The sequence below is a fragment of the Callithrix jacchus genome, chromosome 7, assembly GCF_049354715.1.
Source record: "Callithrix jacchus isolate 240 chromosome 7, calJac240_pri, whole genome shotgun sequence".
Taxonomy (NCBI): Eukaryota; Metazoa; Chordata; class Mammalia; order Primates; family Cebidae; genus Callithrix; species Callithrix jacchus.
Window position 1 is genome coordinate 112,480,356 of NC_133508.1, and position 22,989 is coordinate 112,503,344.

At 38.1% G+C, this 22,989-nt stretch overlaps 1 protein-coding gene across 19 annotated transcripts in view; it reads right to left on the minus strand.

The window, feature by feature from the left end:
- The window catches only part of SLC44A5 (solute carrier family 44 member 5), a 466,490-nt gene that overhangs the window by 5,643 nt on the left and 437,858 nt on the right, over positions 1-22,989 (minus strand). For all 19 annotated transcript variants that reach the window (XM_078332262.1, XM_035251898.3, XM_035251906.3 and 16 more), the window contains 9 exons: positions 22,034-22,126; positions 21,494-21,581; positions 20,704-20,966; positions 20,100-20,194; positions 11,283-11,386; positions 10,153-10,226; positions 9,462-9,532; positions 9,249-9,337; positions 3,958-4,042 (listed from right to left, as the gene is read on the minus strand). In XM_078332262.1, the coding sequence (XP_078188388.1) occupies positions 3,958-4,042; positions 9,249-9,337; positions 9,462-9,532; positions 10,153-10,226; positions 11,283-11,386; positions 20,100-20,194; positions 20,704-20,966; positions 21,494-21,581; positions 22,034-22,126 (962 nt within the window). The remainder of the gene's footprint in view (positions 1-3,957; positions 4,043-9,248; positions 9,338-9,461; positions 9,533-10,152; positions 10,227-11,282; positions 11,387-20,099; positions 20,195-20,703; positions 20,967-21,493; positions 21,582-22,033; positions 22,127-22,989) is intronic.

Below are 22,989 nucleotides of genomic sequence, written 5' to 3' on the forward strand. Positions count from 1 at the left end.
GTACTATTATGAGTAGCATAATGAGACCTCAAACTGTCAAGCTCTGGCCCACCCTGGCTGGGAATCCTCCCTTTATTCAGCATCATGAATGTCTACGATGCCCTTCCCTTAGTCACTTAGTAGCCTTCTCAGTTATCTATTGCACGATCACAGTGCTTGTGTTCAAGTAACCCTTATTTTAGTTAATAATGGCCCCAAAACACAAGAGTAGTGTTGCTGGCAATTTGGATATGCCAAAAGAAGCCGTAAAGTGCTTCCTTTAAGTGAAAGGGTGAAAGTTCTTGAGTTAATAAGAAATAAATTTATGCTGAGGTTGCTAAGGTCTATGTAAGAACAAATCTTTTTTTTTTTTTTCTTTTTGAGGTGAAATCTCACTCTGTCACCTAGGCTGGAGTGCAGTGGTACAATCTCTGCTTGCTGCAGCCTCTGCCTCCCACGTTCAAGTGATTCTGTTGCTTCAGCCTCCTGAGTAGCTGGGATTACAGGTGCCTGTCACCACACCTGGCTAATTTGTGTATTATTTGTAGAGACAGACTTTTGCCATGTTGGCCAGGCTGGTCTCAAACTCTTGACCTCAAGTGATCTGCCTGCCTTGGCCTCTCAAAGTGCTGGGATTACAGGCATGAGCCTAGCAGAACAAATCTTTTTTTTTTTTTTTTTTTTTTTTTTTTTTTTTTTTTGAGACAGAGTCTTGCTTTGTTGCCAGGCGCCAGGCTGGAGTATAGCGATGCAATCTTGGCTCACTGCAACTTTTGCCTCCCGGATTCAAGCAATTCTCCTGCCTCAGCCTCCTGAGTAGCTGGGACTATAGACATGTGCCACCACACCCAGCTCATTATTGTATGTTTTTAGTAGAGACGGGATTTCAACCATGTTGGTCAGGATGGTCTCAATCTCTGTACCTCATGATCCACCCACCTCAGCCTCCCAAAGTGCTGGGATTACAGGCATGAGCCACTGCACCTGGCTAGAACAAATCCTCTGTATGTGAAATTGTGAAGAAGAAAAAAGAATTTTAAGCTAGTTTTGTTGTTGCATCTCAAACTGCAAAATTTTGGCCACAGTGTATGGTAAGTGCTTAGTTAGGATGGAAAAGGCATTACATTTCTGGATGGAAGATGTGCACAGAAACATGTTCCAACTGACAGCAATTGGGTTCGGAACTATTAGAGAATGCAGGCCTCTCCTGGGGGGGTTTGGAATGAATCCCCCATGACAAGGAGGGCTTACTGCTATATATCACATATCTATCTTGTTTTTACCCTCAAGATACTGGTAAGAAGTCTGCTCTGGATCCATTAATAATCATCTACAACTATTATTTTTTCCCACTCTAGGATCATGAATCTCAGTACCTTGTAATAATAAAAAGATGCTATGTTTCTAAAAATTAAGTGTTTACCATTAGTTGGCATTGTGAACCCCCCCGCCGCACACACACACCCCAGTTTTATGGCAGTCAAGATAATAGGTATAACTATATACCCAGGCTGGTCTTGAACTCCTGACCTCATGATCCACCCACCTCAGCCTCCCAAAGTGCTGGGATTACAGGTGTGAGCCACCGTGCCTGGCATATATATATATATATACACACACACACACACACACACACACACACACACATATATACATTTTATATATATATATATATTTCTACACAATCAGAATTTGGCTCAGGGCATCACTTAAGAAGAATATTTTACAAAGTATGATGTTGCCCATAGTAACTGCTGGGGCAGAAAGGGAAATACAATATAAGGTTCCTTGTTCTTTGTTATTGCAGACTAAAGTCTCTGAAAGGAGATGATTTATGTAAACATGAATTATCTAGATGTTTCCTGAGAAACATTTGGAGAAGCATTTTCAGCCACATGGGGAAGATCACACAGTGATCTCCAGATATTGCTCCCATGATTAGTGTTAGAGATGAGAGGAGAAATCTTTGGGCTTTCCAGAGCCCTGTTTCCACCATGTTTTAGCACTTGACCTTACTCTTGTGCTCCTTCTTCCACCCAAGACTTGAACTGGAGTTTGTTCATGTGATATTTTCTAGCTAGATGGCTTTTCTTAAACCACTGAAGCACCAAGAATACATTGAACATTTCAATTCCATTTACAACCAGGGAAGAGCTAACTAGTACATGAGGTTCTCCTGAATTCTTTGTCTAGTTATTGAGAAATGATTTTAACATGGTCAGAAACAAACAAACAAATGAAAAACAAGGCCAAACTGCTTTCTAGGAGGTTTCTTTGAATATGTCTTCCTGTAGTTATCTTCTCTCTTGATCCCAGTGTGAAGTTGGTGTTGTGGATTACTCTAAAATGCAAACTGTAAGTTTCATGCAAGCGGATTGCTCAGTAATGCCCTGTCAGAAAATAAGTGTTCCCTGTTTCTCTTAGGGGCAATATGCTAGAGAAATAATCTCTCAAGATGTGTTGTGCAGCTAACAAGTTCTGCTCTTTTACTTGCTGACTCTGCTTTCTGCTGGTTTGCCAAAGAAATGGCATTGAAGATGAGAGTGAGATCAAACTTCTGATAGGTACTAGGTTCTCCAGGACTTTTCAGGTGAGGTACTAATATAAAAAATAAATCATTTTTTTTTCTCAAAGCCAGGATCTTGCTCTGTTACTCAGGCTGGAGTACTGTGGCACAATCATAGCTCACTACAGCCTTAAACTCCTGGGCCCAAGTGATCCTCCACCTCAGCCTCCTGGGTAGCTAGGACTACAGGTGCATGCTACCATGCCTGGCAATTTTATTTATTTATTTTGTAGAGATAGGGTCTCACTATGTTGCCCAGGCTTGTCTTAAGCTGGGCTTCAAGCAATTCTCTGTCTTGGCCTCTCAAAGCACTGGGATTACAGGTATGAGCCACACTACCTAGGCAAAAAGGAAAACCCTATTTTTGTATGGGAGTTGCCTAGCTAACTATAGGAGCGTTGTGTGTAGTCAATGATGAAAGATCTAAAGAAATATTTTAACTCTACATATCAAAATTAATCCAACTATTTCCTAGAAGTTCTCCTCTCTAAATCCTATCCATTTGTCATTGTGATGCACAGTGTAAATTGGCCCTATATGTCCTTGAAACCACCTTGCCATCTTGGCTTTATCAGAATCTATAAATACTTTCCTCAAAGAATCCCACATATCTAGTTCCCAGAGCCTAGTTATGTCTTCATTTCTGTTAACAAAGCACGACAGAAACCAATTATTATTATTCACTTCAATCAGGAAATGAACAAAATAATTTCATTTAAGTTGTTGACTCTTCTGTGCTTTGCAAACTCCATTCTCTTAGCTGGTAATATTTCTTTTTCAATTTTATATTTTTCCTCAAGTTTTGTTGAGGTATAATATTTTTCTCTGACTTTACTGAGGTATAATTAACAACAATTGTAAATATTTAAGGTGTATAATGTTTTGATATATGCACATATCGTAAAATGATTGCCACAGCCACGCTAATGAACATGTCCATAACCTCCCATAGTTATCTTCTTGTGTGTGTGGTGAGAATACTTAAGATCTTGGCAAATTTCAAGTTAACAATCCAGTATGATTAACTCTAGTCACCATGCTGTACGTGAGAGTGCCATAATTTATTCATCCTGCATAACTGAAAGTTTGTACCCTTTGACCAACATTGCTCCATTTTACTTACCCCTCCATCTCTGGTCATCACCCTTCTACTCTGTGTCTATGAGTCTGACTTTTTTAGATTCCACATGTACATGAGATAAAAAAGTATCTGTCTCTCTGTGTCTGACTTATTTCTCAGATATTAAGGTTTAAGGAGCATCTACTAAGAAATATCTCTTTCCAGATAAATATGTTTTGTGGTTGCAGCCAGGTAACAGTAGATTCCCCAAGCCAGCTAAGGACATGGGCCTTCACCATCTCACCTTTTAGTTATCCACTGAAAGGGGAAAACACACATACTGAATACTCACAGAAGCAGATGAAAATTGTTTCAACACACATTGCATAGACGCTGAAGAACCCATGTGCAATCAGGTAAGACCCAAAAATGACTGTCTGTAAATGGGTAGAGAAGAAAACCAACATGTCATATACTTCATCCAGAAGAAGAATAATGCAGCTATAAATGAAAGCCATAATGAGAACGTTTTGAAGTACTCTGTATTGGAAAAGATTTCACATAGAGACCAAAAAGTTCAATGATAATTCTTGTGCATGCTTTGTACTGAGACTTAAACAAGTTTTATTAAATTACCCGCCTTTTTTTCCTTTTGGTAGTATTTTCTTTCTTTCTTTTTTTGTTAATAAAATAGAAGTGTATTTCTCCCTAAGTAACAGTTTATAATAGGTGTTCCAGATAACAGAACATCCCTTCTCACCACAGTGATCCAGGGACTCTGGTCATATGCCCAGCTCTTTAGAAGAAAGAGAGAACAGATTTCTGTATCAAGCAAAGAGATTTTATGTCCCTTCAATCAGTTGATGCCAGTGTTTTTTATTTCTGGAATATTTTTTAAAAATTTATTTATTTTATTTTAGGTGCATACTATATCTGGAATTTCTCCCCATGTTATCCCTCCTCACCCTCCCCTCCCTCTCCACCCCCCGCTGTCTCTCCCCTACCCACCCCCCAACTGCCCCCAGTGTGTGATGCTCCTCTCCCTGAGTTCACATGTTCTTGCTGTTCAACACCCACCTATGAGTGAGAACAAATGGTGTTTGGGTTTCAGTTCTTGTGTCTCTGAGAATGATGGTTTCCAGATTCATCCAAGTCCCTACAAAGGACACGAACTCATCGTTTTTTATGGCTGCATAGTATTCCATGGTGTATATGTACCACATTTTCTTTGTCTAGTCTATCATTGATGTGCATTTGGGTTGGTTCCAGGTCTTCGCTATTGCACACAGGCCTGCAATGAACATATGTGTGCCTGTGTCTTTATAGTAGAACAATCTATAGTTCTTTGGGTATATACCCAGTAGTGGGATTGCTGGGTCAAATGGAATTTCTATTTCTAGATCCTTGAGAAATTGCCACACTGTCTTCCACAATGGTTGAACTAATTTACACTCCCAACTGTGAAAGAGTGTTACTATTTCTCCACATCCTGTCCAGCATCTGTTTTCTCCAGATTTTTTAATGATCGCCATTCTAACTGGTGTCACATGATGTCTCAGTGTGGTTTTGATTTGCATTCCTCTAATGACCAGTGATGATGAGCATTTTTTCATATGTTTGTTGGTCTCATATATGTCTTCTTTTGAAAAATGTCTGTTCATATCTTTTGCCCACTTTTGAATGGGGTCGTTTGTATGTTGGTCTCATAAAATGAGTTAGGGAGGATTCTCTCCTTTTCTATCATTTGATACAGTTTCAGAAGGAAGGGAACCAGCTCCTCTTTGTACATCTGGTAGAATTCAGCTGTGAACCCGTATGGACCTGGACATTTTTTGGTTGGTAGGCTATTGATTGCTGCCTCTATTTCAGCCCTTGTTATTGGTTTATTCAGGGTTTCAACTTCCTCCTGGTTTAGTCTTGATAGAGTACAAGTGTCTAGGAATTTATCCATTTCTTCCTGGTTTACCGGTTTATGTGAACAGAGCTGTCTGTAGTAATCTCTGATGATAGTTTGTATTTCTGTGGGATCAGTGGTGATATCCCCTTTATAGTTTTTTATTGCATCTATTTGATTCTTCTCCCTTTTCTTTTTTATTAATCTGGCTAGTGGTATATTTTGTTGATCTTTTCAAAAAACCAGCTCTAGATCTATTGATTTTTTGAAGGGTTTTTTGTGTCTCTGTCTCTTTCAGTTCTGCTCTGATCTTAGTTATTTCTTGTCTTCTGCTAGCTTTTGAGTTTGTTTGATCTTGCTCCTCTAGTTCTTTCGATTTTGGCAATAGGGTGTCAATTTTAGATCTTTCCTCTCTTCTCTGGTGGACATTTATTCTTATAAATTTCCCTCTTGACACTGCTTTAAAGGTGTCCCAGAGATTCTGGTAAGTTGTGTCTTCATTCTGGTTGGTTTCAAAGAACATCTTTATTTCTGCCTTCATTTCATTGTTTATCTAGTCGACACTGAGAAACAAGTTGTTCTGTTTTCAAGTGGTTGTGCGGGTTTGAGTGTGTTTCTTGATCCTGAGTTCTAGTCTGATTGTGCTGTGGTCTGATAGACTGTTAGGATTTCTGTTCTTTTGCATTTGCTGAGGAGTGATTTACTTCCAATTATGTGGTCAATTTTAGAGTAAGTGGAATGTGGTGCTGAGAAAATTGTATATTCCGTGGATTTTGGGTGGAACGTTCTGTATGTGTCTGTTAGATCTGCTTGGTCCAGCTCTGCATTCAAGTCCTGGATATCCTTGTTAATTTTTGGTCTCATTGATCTGTCTAATATTGACAGTGGAGTATTGAATTCTCCCACTATTATTGTGTGGGAGTCTAAATCTCGTTTTAAGTCATTAAGAACTTGCTTTATGTATCTGGGTGCACCTGTGTTGGGGTTGTATATATTTAGGATAGTTAGCTGTTCCTGTTGGATTGATCCTTTTACCATTATGTAGTGTCCTTCTTTGTCTCTTTTGATCTTTGTTGTTTTAAAGCCTATTTTATCACAGACTAGGATTGTAACCCCTGCTTTTTTTTGCTCTCCATTTGCTTGGTAAATCTTCTTCCATCCCTTAATTTTGAGTCTGTGTGTCTTTGTATGTGAGACGGGTTTCTTGAATATAGCACACCGATGGGTTCTGACTTTTTATCCAGTGTGCCAGTCTGTGTCTTTTGATTGGGGCATTTAGGCCATTTACATTCAATATTAATATTGTTATATGTGAATTTGATCTTGCCATTTTGTTACTGGCTGGTTTTCTTTTTCATTGGTTGACTCATTTTTTTCATTGCATTTTTGGTCTTTGCCAACTGGTTTGCTTTTCCAGTGCCTTGTACTTGTTCCTTTCCATGCTTAGTGCTTCTTTCAGGAGCTCTTGTAGGGCAGGCCTGGTGGTGACAAAGTCTCTCAGTAATTGCATGTCTGTAAAGTATTTTATTTCTCCTTCACTTACGAAGCTTAGTTTGGCTAGATATGAGATTCTGGGTTCAAAGTTCTTTTCTTTAAGGATGTTGAATATTGCCCCCCACTCTCTTCTGGTTTGTAGGGTTTCTGCCAAGAAATCTGCTGTGAGTCTGATGGGCTTTCCTCTGTGGGTGACCTGACCTTTCTCTCTGGCTGCGCTTAGCATTTTTTCCTTCATTTCAACCCTGGGAATCTGATGATTATGTGCCTTCGGGTTACTCTTCTTGAGGAACATCTTTGTGGAGTTCTCTGTATTTCTTGAATTTGAATGTTGGACTGCCTTGCTAGGCTTGGGAAGTCCTCCTGGCTAATTTCCTGGAGCATGTTTTCCAGCTTGGATTCATTCTCCCCATCATATTCAGGTACAGTGATCAAGCGTAAATTAGGTCTTTTCACATAATCCCATATTTCTTGGAGGCTTTGTTCATTTCTTTTCACTCTTTTTTCTCTTGTCTTGCCTTCTCTTTTTATTTCATTGAGTTGATCTTCAGTCTCTGATATCCGTTGGACCAGACCCATTGAAATGCACCTGGTACCCTGGTTGGAGCTGGGAGATCTCTGGATTTCTGTGTCTCTCTTTCTGCGTGTTGTGTGCTGGAGTTGTGTCTAATCCTCAATTTTTTTTAATTTTATTTTTTTAACTTTTAGTTTTGGTTTAGAGGGTACATGTGCAGGTTTGTCATACAAGTAAATTGTGTGTTATGAGGGTTTGGTGTACAGATTATTTCATCACCAAGGTAATAAGCATAGTACCCAATAAGTAGTTTTTCAATCTTCTCCCTCCTCCTACCCCCCACCCTCAAGTAGGCACCAGTCAGTGTCTGTTGTTTCCTCCTTAATGTCTATGTGTACTCAGTGTTTAGCTGCCACTTGTAAGTCAGAACATGCAGTAGTTGGTTTTCTGTACCTGTATCAGTTTGCTCAAGATAATGGCCTCCAACTCCATCATGTTGCTGCAAAGGACTTGATCTCATTCTTTTTTACAGCTGCATAGTATTCCATGGTGTGTGTGTATCTTTATACACACACACACGGTGTATATACATTTTCTTTATCCAGTCTATCACTGATGACCTCCCCACTTTCTTACCACCACCCACAGTACCTAGCAAAAATATCTCAGCTTTAGTATCTTTCACACCAAGGCAATAAAGTGTTAGGCATTAAGAGCACCTACTGCCTGGGTTTGAATCACAGCTCAGGCACTCGACAAGTGAATTAACCTCTCTGTGCCTCCTATATAAAATTGGCAGTGGGGGAGGGGAGAATATGAGTAATGACAGTATTTCTGACATATTGATTAAATGAGTTTATATATATATATATATATATATATATATATAATGGTAGATACTGCAGAGCTTCACCCAGATCTACATTGCCTCATCCATCACAATTGTTGGAAATGCAGGCTGCGAATGACTCAATTGCTTCCTCACTAAGAACTGTCCTTCCTGCAGGGAATTGCCTCACCCAGAGTTATACCCCCTCTGCAGGGATCAGTTCATGGCCAAAAGCTGTCTGGTGCAGCATACAAAGGCCTAGGCCCTTTGCCACATGTCCTGCAATTCTGAGGCCTCAGCTATAACTCTGGCATAGGGCAGCTTCTCCTGCTACCTATCCTGCCCTCACTTTCTGACCAGTGTATCTCAGGAGACAGCTTCCTGACATACCTTCCACATGTAATCCTCTGTCTTAGATTTATCTCCAAGGAACCCAGTCTCTAAAGTGAAATGTGGGTTGGTATAAAGTAAGGCAAATAATGTTAGCTATCATTATTATTTCTCCTATTCCTTTTTAGAATTGTGCTATCTTTGATAAAACACAGAATCAACAAGAGTCAGCTGCTAGGAAGTGAATTGTGTACCCTCTAAATTAATTTGTTGAAGCCCTAAGCCCCAATGTGACTTGAAGGTAGGACCTTTGGGAGGTAATTAGGTCAGAAGGATTGGATTAGTGTCCTTATAAGAAGATTAATGATAGAGATAATCTTTCTCCCCACCACGTGAGGATATGGGAAGGTGTCTTTCTGCACACCAGGAACAGGGCCCTCACCAGAAATCAAGTCAGCTGACACCTTGATCTTGGACTTCCCAGCCTTCAGAACTGTGAGGAATAAATTTCTTTTGTTTAAGTTTATGGTTTATAGCATTTTTGTTATAGCAGCCTGGACTGACTCAAACACCAGCTCTTACCAGCAAAGGTACCCAGTAGTAATTTAAAGATGTTGGTCCTTGTGCAATCACTGGTAATCTTTGTGTGAAGAATAGGAAGGCCAGAACACCTACATTGAAAAGGTAGAACAAGTATATTATACATTTGCAAAGGAATATAGTTTTCTTTTTGTAGTAAAGCAGTTCTTCCAAGCATCTTTTAAACGTTTTAATTATTTTATCATTATTACTTACCTATACTTCCAGCAACTAGAATTTTCCCCAGGAATAATACAAAGTATGTAACTTCATCTGTAACTGCAACTCTGAGTGTCAGAAAAAAAAAGAAAGTATAATTTTGTGTTTATATACTTGGTACTTGAAAGTTATGGCAGTAAATATTCATGAGTTTATTTTGGTATGTCTTTGCTGAAACTGTATTTGGCAATTGTTTTGCAAGAAATGAAGGTGGAACTCATGGACGATGTTCTGACTTATTTTTAATGTAAACAGAAGATGGCGTTGTAGGGCCGTCAGGAGCCCTGCAGTGGTGGTGTCGGTCTCCCTCTCTTTAATTTGAAGCCTATAGACATGCTGAGTCCTGAGGATGCTGTATTGTTCTCTGATTTTGTTCACTCAGGCTCCACCAATTCTGAGAGGGGGAAAGATGATACTGTGGTTCATCTGGGGGAATTTATTGAGCAGATGGGATAGTAAAAATAAAAAAATGCCAGTGGGCATAAAGACACAGGTGAATGATGGAAGCAACAATTATCAGATATGAAAATAAATTAATGATATGAGAGATAATATTTAAATCTATCAAGTTAAAAGATAATATTCATATCTAAAAATCCCACCAACACTTTAAATAACAACACGTGAAGGATGTAATGTTCAAGGTTCACTATACTGTTGAATTACAATGTTCACCCTGATTACTTACTTTAAAACATTTCTCATCAGCAGATTGAAAGCATCTTTTGCTGACCTGCAGAAGTTTCTGCCATATATTGCAATCTGAGGAAGACAGTTGATATTATTCCAGAGTCAGTAACACACTCTAACAAATCAAAGGACAATCCAGTGACAGAAAGGTAACCAAATTAATTCCTGTCATTTGTAGAACTATCCCAACTCTTATTTCTAACATGTGGATCTGTGGGACATGCTGTGTATCCTCAGCTCTACACAACTCTCAGGGTCACTGACAATCAGGTGTGCTTCAGATGCTGTACGCCCTCAAGCTCTGAGGAATTAAACATCCTTAAACAGAGGCAGGTCTTTTTCTCAAATTTCAAATAATAGCTTCTGTCTTTCAAATGTTTTGGCTAGAGTTTATTGCTAAAAAGGTTAAATATTGTAGTCTCTACATAAAAAATTACTCTTAAGGAAACCCAATGCCTTTTATTACACTTGATTTATTGATTAAGAGGCTCAACATAATACTCTCACTGGAGGTAAATTAATGACTATTTGAATCTCCATAACTATTCCAATCACTTTTCCAGACCCTGTGCTGCTATGATAATAAGCAAATGTCATAAGGTTATACTTTAGCTTTCTAAGTTTTAGAAGAATTATATTTCTGGATCCCATATGCTAAAAAACCACTTAGGAGTTTCCATTTTGATAGGAAACAAGTAAAACTGTCAAGCACTGTTAATGTTCACACATTTTGAAACAGATTCATAAAAAGGATAAGACCCTTCTTTAAAATTATGTAAATTCCAGAATTAGAAAGTATTTTCTTTTCAGAGATTAAACATGCTTTCTTCTCACTAAACTATGACAAAGACACACACAACCATTTTCTATCCAACACACTTAAAAGTTTCCAATGTACGTAACATTGTTTCTCTCAAAAAAGATATTGAAGGTAATAATAAAGTATAGTTTAGATACTGTCTCAGATAGGAAAGCATATCCCTGAATTGTGCATTGGATGCACAGTCCTTCTATCAGCATGATGATAAATTCAACTGCATGATGTAAAAGTGCTTTAGAAAGGGCAATGTAGACATAAGGTTTGGGATTACAAAGAAGCAGCTTAGTAAATAAAAATAATCTACCTACCATAATATAGGCATTTCTGTTCAGAAACTTTATTGCATTTTCCAAACACCAGAAACAGCATCTCAGGCAGCATTGTAGGAATTTAGAAAGTGTGTTCTGGGTACCTATGAGAAGGGGGTATTTAAATCTACTAATGATGTGCAGCCAAACATTATGAATCAAACTAAATAATAATACAACATTTAGAATGAGATTTAAAGTTTGTATTGTCATAAAATATACATACTATAAAATTTGCTATTTGAACCATTTTTAAGTGTACAGTTCAGTGGCATTGAATACATTTATAATGTTGTACAACCATCACTGCTATCCATTTCCAGAACTTTAAAATCTCAAGTAGGAATTCTATGCCCTTAAACAGTAACTCCTCATTCCCCTCTTCCCCCAGTGCCTAGTAATCTCTATTATATATTTTGTCTGTATAAATTTGCTGCTTCTAGGTGCCTCAAATAAGAGAAATCATATAATATTTATCCTTTTGTATCTTGCTTATTTCACATAGCATGATGTTATCAAGGTTCATGATTTCCTTCCTTTTTAAGGTTGAATAATATTTCATTGTATATTTTCCCAGCACCATTAGTTGAAAAGACTAATTTTGTTTATTTATTCATTTGTTGATGGGAATGTGGGTTGTTTATACCTTCTGGCTACTCTGAATAATACTGTTATGAACAGTGATGCGCAAGTATCGGTTTAAGTTCCTGCTTTCAATTCTTTGCATATATAACTAGATGCAGGATTTCTGGGTCACATAAAATTATATTTTAAGTTTTTTTAGAAACTGCCATACCATTTTCTACAGTGACTACACCATTTGGCATTCCCTCCAGTGATACACAAGGGTCCCAATTTCTTCACATTCTTACCAAGTTGTTATTTTCTGTTTGTGTGTGTGTGTTGTTTTTTCATATATATAATAGCCATTCTAATGTGTATGGAGTGATATCTCATTGTGGTTTTGATTTGCATTTCACTAATGACTAGTGAAATTAAGCATCTTTTAAAATATATGTATTTTTTTATTGTGTTTTAGGTTTTGGGGTACATGTGAAGAACATGCAAGATTGTTGCATAGGTACATACATGACAATGTGGTTTGCTGCCTTCCTCCACATCACCTATATCTGGCATTTCTCCCCATGTTATCCCTCCACAATTCCCCCCCACCGCTGTCCCTTCCCTAGTTCCCCCCACAGACCTCACTGTGTGATGCTCCCCTCCCTGTGTCCATGTGTTCTCGTTGTTCAACACCCACCTATGAGTGAGAACATGTGGTGTTTGATTTTCTGTTCTTGTGTCAGTTTGCTGAGAATGATGGTTTCCAGGTTCATGCAAGTCCCTACAAAGGACACGAACTCATTGTTTTTTTATGGCTGCATAGTATTCCATGGTGTATATGTGCCACATTTTCCCTGTCCATTCTATCATTGATGGGCATTTGGGTTAGTTCCAAGTCTTTGATATTATAAACAGTGCTGCAATGAACATTCGTGTGCATGTGTCCTTATAGTTGAATGATTTATAATCCTTTGGCTATATATACAGTAATGGGAATCCTGGGTGAAATGGAATTTATAGGACCTTGAGAAGTTGCCACACTGTCTTCCACATGGTTGAACTAATTTACACTCCCACCAACAGTGTAAAAGTGTTCCTATTTCTCCACATCCTCTTCAGCATCTGTTGTCTCCAGATTTTTAATGATCGCCATTCTAACTGGCATGAGATGGTATCTCAATGTAGTTTTGATTTGCATTTCTCTAATGACCAGTGATGATGAGCATTTTTTCGTATGTTTGTTGGCCTCATATGTCTTCCTTTGAAAAGAGTCTGTTCATGTCCTTTGCCCACTTTTGAATGTGCTTGTTTCCTTCTTGTAAATCTGTTTTAGTTCTTTGTAGATTCTAGATATTAGCGCTTTGTCAGATGGGTAGATTGCAAAAATTTTTTCCCATTCTGTTGGTTGACAATTCACTCTAATGATTGTTTCTTTTGCTGTGCAGACACTCTGGAGTTTAATTAGGTCCCATTTGTCTATTTTTGCTTTTGTTCCCAATGCTTTTGGTGTTTTAGTCATGAAGTCCTTGCCCATGCCTATGTCCTGAATGCTTTTGCCTAGATTTTCTTCTAGGGTTTTTATGGTGTTAGGTCTTATGTTTAAGTCTTTAATCCATCTGGAGTTAATTTTAGTGTAAGGTGTCAGGAAGGGGTCCAGTTTCTGCTTTCTGCACATGGCTAGCCAGTTTTCCCAACACCATCTATTAAACAGGTAATCCTTTCCACATTGCTTGTTTTTGTTAGGTTTGTCAAAGATCAGATGGTTGTAGATGTGTGGCATTGCCTCCAAGGCCTCTGTTCCATTGGTCTAGATCTCTATTTTGGTACCAGTACCATGCTGTTTTGATTACTGTAGCCTTGTAGTATAGTTTGAAGTCAGGTAGTGTGATGCCTCCAGCTTTGTTCTTTTTTCTTATAATTGACTTGGCTATGTGGGCTATCTTTTGGTTCCATATGAAGTTTAAGGTAGTTTTTTCCAGTTCTGTGAAGAAGGTCATTAGTAGGTTGATGGGGATAGCATTGAATCCGTAAATTACTTTGGGCAGTATGGCCATTTTCACAATATTGATTCTTCCTAAACATGATTATGGAATGTTTCTCCATCTGTTTGTGTCCTCTCTTATTTCGTTAAGCATTTGGTTTGTAGTTCTTGAAGAGGTCCCTTACATCCTTTGCTAGTTGTATTCCTAGGTATTTTATTCTCTTTGTAGCAATTGCAAATGGGAGTTTGCTCTTGATTTGGCTCTCTGTTTGTCTGTTATTGGTGTATAGGAATGAATGTGATTTTTGCACATTAATTTTGTATCCTGAGACTTTGCTGAAGTTGCCTATCAGTTTCAGGAGTTTTTGGGCTGAGACGATGGGGTCTTCTATATATACTGTCATGTCATCTGCAAATAGAGACAATTTAACTTCCTCCTTTCCTAATTGAATACCCTTTATTTCATTTTCTTGCCTGATTGCTCTGGCTAGAACTTCCAATACTATATTGAATAGGAGTGGTGAGAGAGGGCATCTTTGTCTAGTGCCCAATTTCAAAGGGAATATTTCCAGTTTTTGCCCATTCAATATTATATTGGCTGTGGGTTTTTCATAAATAACTTTTATTATTTTGAGATACATTCCATCAATACCTATTTTATTGAGAGTTTTTAGCATAAAGAGCTGTTGAATTTTGTCAAAGGCCTTCTCTGCATCAGTTGAGATAATCATGTGGTTTTTTTCTTTGATTCTGTTTATGTGGAGAATTATGTTTATAGACTTGTGTATGTTGAACCAGCCTTGCATTCTCATGATGAAACCTAGTTGATCGTGATGGATAAGCTTTTTGATATGCTGTTGCAATCAGTTTGCCAATATTTTGTTGAAGATTTTTACATCTATGTTCATCATGGATATTGGCCTTAAGTTTTCTTTTCTTGTTGAGTCTCTGCTGGATTTTGGTATCAGGATGATGTTGGTCTCATAAAATGATTTGGGGAGGATTGCCTCTCTTTGGATTGTTTGGAATAGTTTCAGAAGGAGTGGTACTAGATCCTCTTTGTATGTCTGGTAGAATTCGGCTGTGAACCCATCTGTACCTGGCTCTTTTTGGTGAGTAGGCTATTAATTGCTGCTTCAACTTCAGACCTTGTTATTGGTCTCTTCAGCGTTTTGACTTCTTCCTGGTTTAGGCTTGGGAGGGTGACTGTCCAGGAATTTATCCTTTTCTTTGAGGTTTACTGGTTTATGTGCATAGAGCTGTTTGTAGTAATCTCTGATGGTGGTTTGTATTTCTGTGGAATCTGTGGTGATATCCCCTTTATCGTTTTTTATTGCATCTATTTGATTCTTCTCCCTTTTCGTTTTTATTAATTGGGCTAGTGGTCTATTTTGTTGATCTTTTCAAAAAACCAGCTCCTGGATTTATTGATTTTTTGAAGGGATTTTTTGTGTCTCTATCTCCTTCAGTTCTGCTCTGATTTAGTTATTTCTTGTCTTCTGCTAGCTTTTGAGTTTTTTTTTATCTTGCTCATCTAGCTCATTTCATTTTGATAATACAGTGTCAATTTTAGATCTTTCCTTGCTTCTCATGTGGGCATTTATTGCAATATATTTTCCTCTAGACACTGTTTTAAATGTGTCCCAGAGATTCTGGTATGTTGTGTCTTCATTCTTATTGTTTTTGAAGAATATCTTTATTTCTGCCTTCATTTCATTGTTTATCCAGTCAACATTCAAGAGCTGGTTTTTCAGTTTCCATGAAGCTGTGTGGTTCTGAGTTAGTTTCTGAATTCTGAGTTCTAACTAGGTTGCACTATGGGCTGAGAGACTGTTATGATTTCCATTCTTTTGCATTTGCTGAGGAGTGATTTACTTCCAATTATGTGGTCAATTTTAGAGTAGGTGTGATGTGGTGCTGAGAAGAATGTATATTCTATGGATTTGGGGTGGAGAGTTCTGTAAATATCTATTAGGTTTGCTTGTTCCAGGTCTGAGTTCAAGTCCTGGATATCCATTTTAATTTTCTGTCTGGTTGATCTGTCTAATATTGACAGTGGAGAGTTAAAGTCTCCCATTATTATTGTGTAGGATAAGTCATTAAGAACTTGCTTTATGTATATGGGTTCTCCTGTATTGCGTGCGTATATATTTAGGATAGTTAGCTGTTCTTGTTGCATTGATCCTTTTACCATTATGTAATGTCCTTCTTTGTCTCTTTTGATCTTTGTTGGTTTAAAGACTATTTTATCAGAGATGATTGCAACTCCTGCTTTTTTTGCTCTCCATTTCCTTGGTAAATCTTCCTCTCTCCCTTTATTTTGATCCTATTTGTATTCTTGCATGTGAGATGGGTTTCCTAGATACAGCACACCAATGGGTTTTGACTTTTTATTTAATTTACCAGTCTGTGTCTTTTGATTGGGGCATTTAGCCTATTTACATTTAGGGTTAATATAGTTATGCATGAATTTGATCCTGCCATTTTGATGCTAGCTGTTTGTTCTACCTGTTAGTTGATGCAGTTTCTTCATTGTGTCGATGATCTATACCATTTGGCATGTTTTTGGAGGGGCTGGTACTGGTTGTTCCTTTCTATGTTTAGTGCTTCTTTCCAGAGCTCTTGTAAAGTAGGTCTGGTGGTGATGAAATCTCTGAGTAACTGCTTGTTCATAAAGGATTTTATTTCTCCTTCACTTATGAAACTTAGTTTGACTAAATATGACATTCTTTGTGGAAATTTATTTCCTTTAAGGATGTTGAATATTGGTCCCCACTCTCTTCTGGCTTGTAGGGTTTCTGCTGAGAGATCTGCTGTGAGTCTGATGGGCTTCCCTTTGTGGATAACGCACCCTTTCTCTCTGGCTGTCCTTAGCATTTTCTCCTTCATTTCAGCCCTGGTGAATCTGATGATTATGTGCCTTGGGGTTGCTCTTCTTGAGGAATATCTTTGTGGTATTCTCTGTATTTCCTTGTCTTGAATATTGGCCTGCTTTGCTAGGTTGGGGAAGTTTTCCTGGATAGTCTCCTGAAAAGTGTTTTCCAGCTTGGATTCATTCTCTCCATCACATTCAGGTACACCTATCAAACGTAGATTAAGTCTTTTCACATAATCCCATATTTCTTGGAGGCGTTGTTCATTTCTTTTTATGCTTTTTTCTCTAATCTTGCCTTCTCGTTTTATTTCATTGAGTTGAGCTTCAATGTCTAATATCCTTTCTTCTACTTGGTCAATTTGGCTACTGAAACTTGTGTAGGCTTTAAAAAGTTCTTGTGTTGTGTTTTTCAGCAGCTTCTATTCATTTATATTCCTCTCTAAGCTGTTTATTCTCTTTAGCATTCATTAAACCTTTTTTCAATGTTCTTAGTTTCTTTGCATTGGTTAGAACATGTTCTTTTAGCTCAGAAATGTTTCTTATTACCCACCTTCTGAAGCCTGTTTCTGTCAATTCATCAGACTCATTCTCCATCCAGCCTTATTCCCTTGATGGTGAGTAGTTGTGATCCCTTGGAGGAGTAGAGGGGTTCTTGTTTTGGGTGTTTTCATTGTTTTTGTGCCAGTTTCTTCCTATCTTTGTGGATTTATTTACCTGTGGTCTTTGTAGTTGGTGACTTTCAGATGGGATCTCTGAGTGGATGTCCTATTTGTTGACGATGAAGTTATTACTTTCTGTGTCTAAGTTTTCCTTCTAATAGGCCCCTCTGCTGTAGGACTGCTGGAGGTCCACTTTAGACCCTGCTTCCCTGGGGATCACCTGCAGCAGCTGCAGAACAGTAAGAGTTGCTGCCAGTTTTTTCTTCTGCTTTGTCCCAGAAGGGTACCCACCAGATGTCAGTCTGAGCTCTTCTTTATGAGGTGACTCTTTGGATATATGGGGGCCGGGGAGCTGCTTGAGGAGACAGTCTGTCGTTTACCAGAGCTCAAGTGCTGAGCTGTGAACTCTGTTGTTCCATTCAGAGCTGCTGGGTATGTTTAAGTCTGCCACAGCAGAACTCATAACCACCTTTTTTCCTCCAAGTGCTGTGTGCCAGGAAGGTAGGGCTTTATTTATAAGTTCCTGTCATGTTGCTGCCTTTTTTCAGGGATGTCCTGCCCAGTGAGGAGGTAGCCTAGTCACAGTCTGCCAGCAGAGGCATTGCTGTGCTGCCGTGGGCTCTGCCCAGCTGCTATGTGAACTTCCTTGCAGTTTTGTTTATAGGGGTATAGTTAGAACTGCCTCAGTAATGACAGTCTGTCTCTGTAATGGCAGACTCTCTCTGTAATGGCAGACTGCTTCAGTAATGGCAGATTGCCTTGGTAATGGTGGATTCCCTCAGTAATGGCAGACACTCTTCCCCCACAGACCTGGACCATCCTGGGTTCAGTGGTGCTTGCTGTGAAACTCTCAGTCCAGAGAGTTTCAGATTGCTGTTCTTTGTGGGGGTGGGACCAGCCAAGCCAGATCACCTGGCTCCCTGTTTCAGTCCCCCTTTTTTTTTTTCAGTTGAATGAATGACTGTGTCTCCTGGCATTCCAGTCACCAGTTGAAACAGTGCCCGGATTTGTGTTTTTGTGCAGAGACCCACTGCGCTCACTGAAACATCCATGCTGGAGACCCGTGGCACTTTTTCACCCAGGAATCTCCTGGCCTGGCTCCCTATTTCAGTCCCCTTTTGTTCAGTTGAATGGGCAACTCTGTCTCCCAGGTGTTCTATTCACCAGGTGAAAAGGTGTCCAGATTTATGTGAGTTTTTGCACAGAGACCCACTGTGCTAGCTGAAACAGCCATGCTAGTGACTTGTGGTACTTTTCTGCTCAGGAATCTGTTGGCCTGGTTCCCTTTCAGTCCTCTTTTTATCAGTTGAATGGGCGACTCTGTCTCCCAGGCATTCCAGTTGCCAGTTTAAATGGTGCCTGGATTTGTGTGAGTTTTTGTGCAGAGACCTGCTGTGATGGCTGAAACAGCCATGCTGGAGACTCGTGGTGCTTTTCTGCCTGGGAATCTCCTGGTCTTTGGGAAATAAAAATGTGTTTGGAAATGTGGTGACCACTCACCCTCTGCATGTTAGCTGGGAGCTGCAGTCCAGAGCTGTTCCTATTCGGCCATCTTGGAGCCCTCTGATATTAAGCATCTTTTCATGTCCTCATTGGCCATTTGTATATTCTCATTGGAGAAATGTCTATTCAAGTTCTTTGTCCATTTTTTAATTGGGTTGTTCATTTTTTTGTGTTGAGTTGTAGAAATTCTTTATATATTCTGGATATGAATTCCTTATCTGGTATATGATTTGCAAATGTGTTCTTTCATCATGTGGGCTGTCTTTTCACTCCCTTGGTAGTGTACTTTGTTGAGCAAGTATTTTTAAATTTGAAGAAGTTCAATCTATTTTTCTTTTGTTGCCTATGCTTTTGGGATTCTAAGAAATAATCACCAAATCCAATGTCATGAACCTTTCATATCATGTTTTCTTCTAACAGTTTTATAGCTTTAGTCCTATGTTTAGGTATTTGATCCATTTTTGGTTAATTTTTGTATATTAATATAAGATAAGATCGAACTTAATTTTTTTACATGTGGATATCCAATATTCCCAGCACTTTTAATTGAAAAGACTGACCTTTTCCCATTGAATGGTCTTATATGTGAGAGTTAATTTCTGGGATTTCTCTTTTATTCTAGCTCTATATGTCTGTTCTTTTGCTAGTACCACACTCTTGATTGCTGTAGATTTATAATAAGTTTCAAAATCAGGGAGTGTGAGTCTTCCAGCTTTTTTGTTCCTTTTCAAGTCTGCTTTCATTATTAATAATAAAATCTTTTAATGTATATTCCAAGCAAAATTTATGTGTTTGTTAACAATATATATTAGGTATGAAGGTTTATCCCTGTGACATTCATGTTAATATTTTCAGCCTAACCTGACTTGAACTATAGAATTGGAACTGCCTACCTGACATCTCCATCTTGCTTCTCAACAATAACATCTCAAAACAGAATTCTTAATCTCTTTTTGAAATTTGTTTCTCCTGCCTTCCACAGCTTAATAAATAGAATCACATACCTTTTCTCTCTTTTTTTCACCAAAGTCCCTCTCCTCCCCTCCCCTCCACTGATATCCAATCCTTCAGCAAGTTCTCTCTGGTTTTTCTTCAGAACAGAACAGGTCCCAAACATGCCCTTCCATCCTTACTACTTTAGTCCAAGTTATAATCATCAGGTCTCCCCCAACCCCCAACCCAATTTATTCTCTTCATAAAAGTCAGGACATCTGAGATAAATTCTGAAATCTTACGTTTAAGACGGTGGTCCAAATATTCTAAGATAATTTTAAACATTTGAATTAATGCAATAATTAAAGATCCAAATGCTAGGGATCCTGTGTGATATCTGCACAAAAATAAAATGAGAATAAGTTAAAACTTTACTATTATTTAAAAGGATGCTAATTGAATATTTTTCAAAATTAAAAGGTATCTGCAGAAGGATTAACAACAAAGAGCCTTTTTCACCCTCTTTTTTAGACTGATAAAGATCTCCACAGAGGGTTTTAAGCCATATACATCTGTCTCACCTTTCATTAACATAAATGACACCAATAGTCTAACATCACAAAATAGGATGTTTCAACCGCTCAATGGAGAGCCAAGTTAATCCTCAATCTTTCATCTGGTGTCCTCCTCTATCTCTTTCTTTCTCTAGTAACCTACAGCATTTAGAAGGAAATTGGCTTGGGCAGCCACAACTGTGGCTGTGAAACCAGACAAAACCAATGGGCACCCATGAATCTTGAATCATACCTTTGACCTTATTTGTACCTTGCCAGTTGAATTAATGAGCTAAGACTGAATTACAAGCACACTAAAAGTGATAAGTGTAGGGTTCAACATGGAACTTACCGTATGGCTCGTCCAAATGAAGTAAAAAGTGGGTATCGTGGGATGTCATCAGGTTTTTTCATGGCCCAGTAATAAGTAGCAAATGCACCAGCAAGGGCACACTGACCCAATGCAATGACAAAGTTTATAAGCCAGAGAAAGACAAATAAGTTGTATACATGAAAGGTAGGGATGTATTGATGGTACAAGCTCTTTCCACCATAGAAAGCAAAGCTACACAGAGCCCCAGGACAAGCTTTGGCAATTTCAGTTGTATTAAAAATCTGCATTCAGAAAAAAAGAACATAGAACGTCATATTAAATGTCACTCTAAGATAACACTTCCCTGTCTTTTCCTCTTCCCCCTAATTGCAAGCTCTGTTTCTTCTCTATTATATCCTGCTATTACTCCTCTATTTTTCCATCATATTACTTTATATAATTCTCTAATGAGCTCTGGAAAATGTCTCATTTTCCATTGAATGCTCATAATCTGTACCTATTCTAATCTCACATTTATCAGTGTTGTTGTCGACCAAACCTACTTTGTATGGTCTTGGCTATATGGACAGGAAAGCTCAGGAAATACAGTGCTTTCTCTCTATTCTGCCTGGTGTTTTCAATACTCCTGCTAACCTGATGCACCCTCCCCTTCAGCACATAGTGGTCTCCATCAGTGCATAGGATCTTTGTTTCAGGACAATTCCTACAACTACAAAATGAACTGCAGCAGAATTCTATATTGAAGTAAGTAAATAAAAGAGTTTCTATATTGAAGTAAGTAACTGAAGCAAGTAAAGGCGTTTCTTACCTCTGGGTCACAGGTTTGATTTTCATGTATACAGTGCCCCTCTGGGGCTATGACTTTGTATACAGGTACCCCTGACGTCGCCAAGAAACTGAATAGACTCCATTAAGGATAAACTAATTGCTGGTAGATTGAAAATAAATATACAAGAAAACAATATAGATAACTCAAAAGTGCATGAGAAATTAACTTCCAAAATGCCAAACATTTTAATAATATTCATCTATTTTTCAGGCCTAGATTAATATGTGGGCCAGCTACACTGAGTGGCCCCTTAAAAACAGTAAAATGTATAGGCACTTTCTTGGCTTATTGCTAAGGAGCAGTATCATATGTGGAGACAAAATAAATCTATAATAAGAACTATTTGAGGGGAAATTCAATCAGTAAACTGAGATGTTTTTAGAACTTGGGGGAAAAAATCAGTTATTTCTGTAGGATATTTCTCATCTTCCCAGGGATAGAAAACACTGAACACAAACTACTGGTTCATGAATAGTCATGTGAACCTGAGGTTTAGAGAGGCCAGTTACCAAAGGATACACTGCTGTCACGACCCAATAGCAAATGCAGATTGAGAGCAAAATGAAAGTTAAAGCTGGATAAACTAATGTACTAGGAATGTATCCAATGGCTCTGAAATAAAACAAATAGTTGAAATTCAAAATGATTGTTAAAACTAGAAGTAAGCCTTAGACCGAATCAATTCAAAGAAAACTGGTAATAACCATGGACTCTTTTTTGATCATTCTGACATATTCTCGGTTGGTTTTACATTTTGGTTTACTTATTTACTTATTTTTAAAAGTTAGTTGAGGCATTTTTCCCATGCACGTTCAACTCCTGCCTAAAGTTCCACAGATTTCCTCCCTTTGGTTACTTCTTTCTGACCCATGAAGATTTGATACATTGCAGTCATGACATTTCTTTCTTTTATTTAGATTCTTAGTCTTCCAAAATTGAAGAAGACTTTGAAGATCATGTGTCACACTGTGGGAATCCCCCACTAATTCAGGAATCCCTTATACTATCTTCAGAATGTGTTCACCAGCCTTTGGTGAACATGTTGAGTGATGGGTACTTACTTTTGCATGACATGACTTATTCTATTTTCTTATCAAGGTATTAGAAATTTCTTCCATATCTGCCTGTTTGTAACTTATATCCTCTAACTTCTGGAGAAGAAATGACCACTTTACCATTTTTTCCACATAGCAACCCTTCAGGTAATTCCTTATTTATTTTTCCTTTGAAAAATATAATTTCTCTTTGCAGTTACATGTATTTTTAAATTACAAATTTAAATTATATATAAAAATTAAATTTCTAAAATGCAATTTTAGAAAATTATCAAGGATAATAATTTCTTTGATATTTTCTAATAGGACATGGCTTGTGAAATATTCACTATCTGATTGCACTACTTCTAATGACTTCTGTTACATGACCTTTCAGCATATGACACTGGATAAACAACACAGTTTCTTATGGCCACTGAG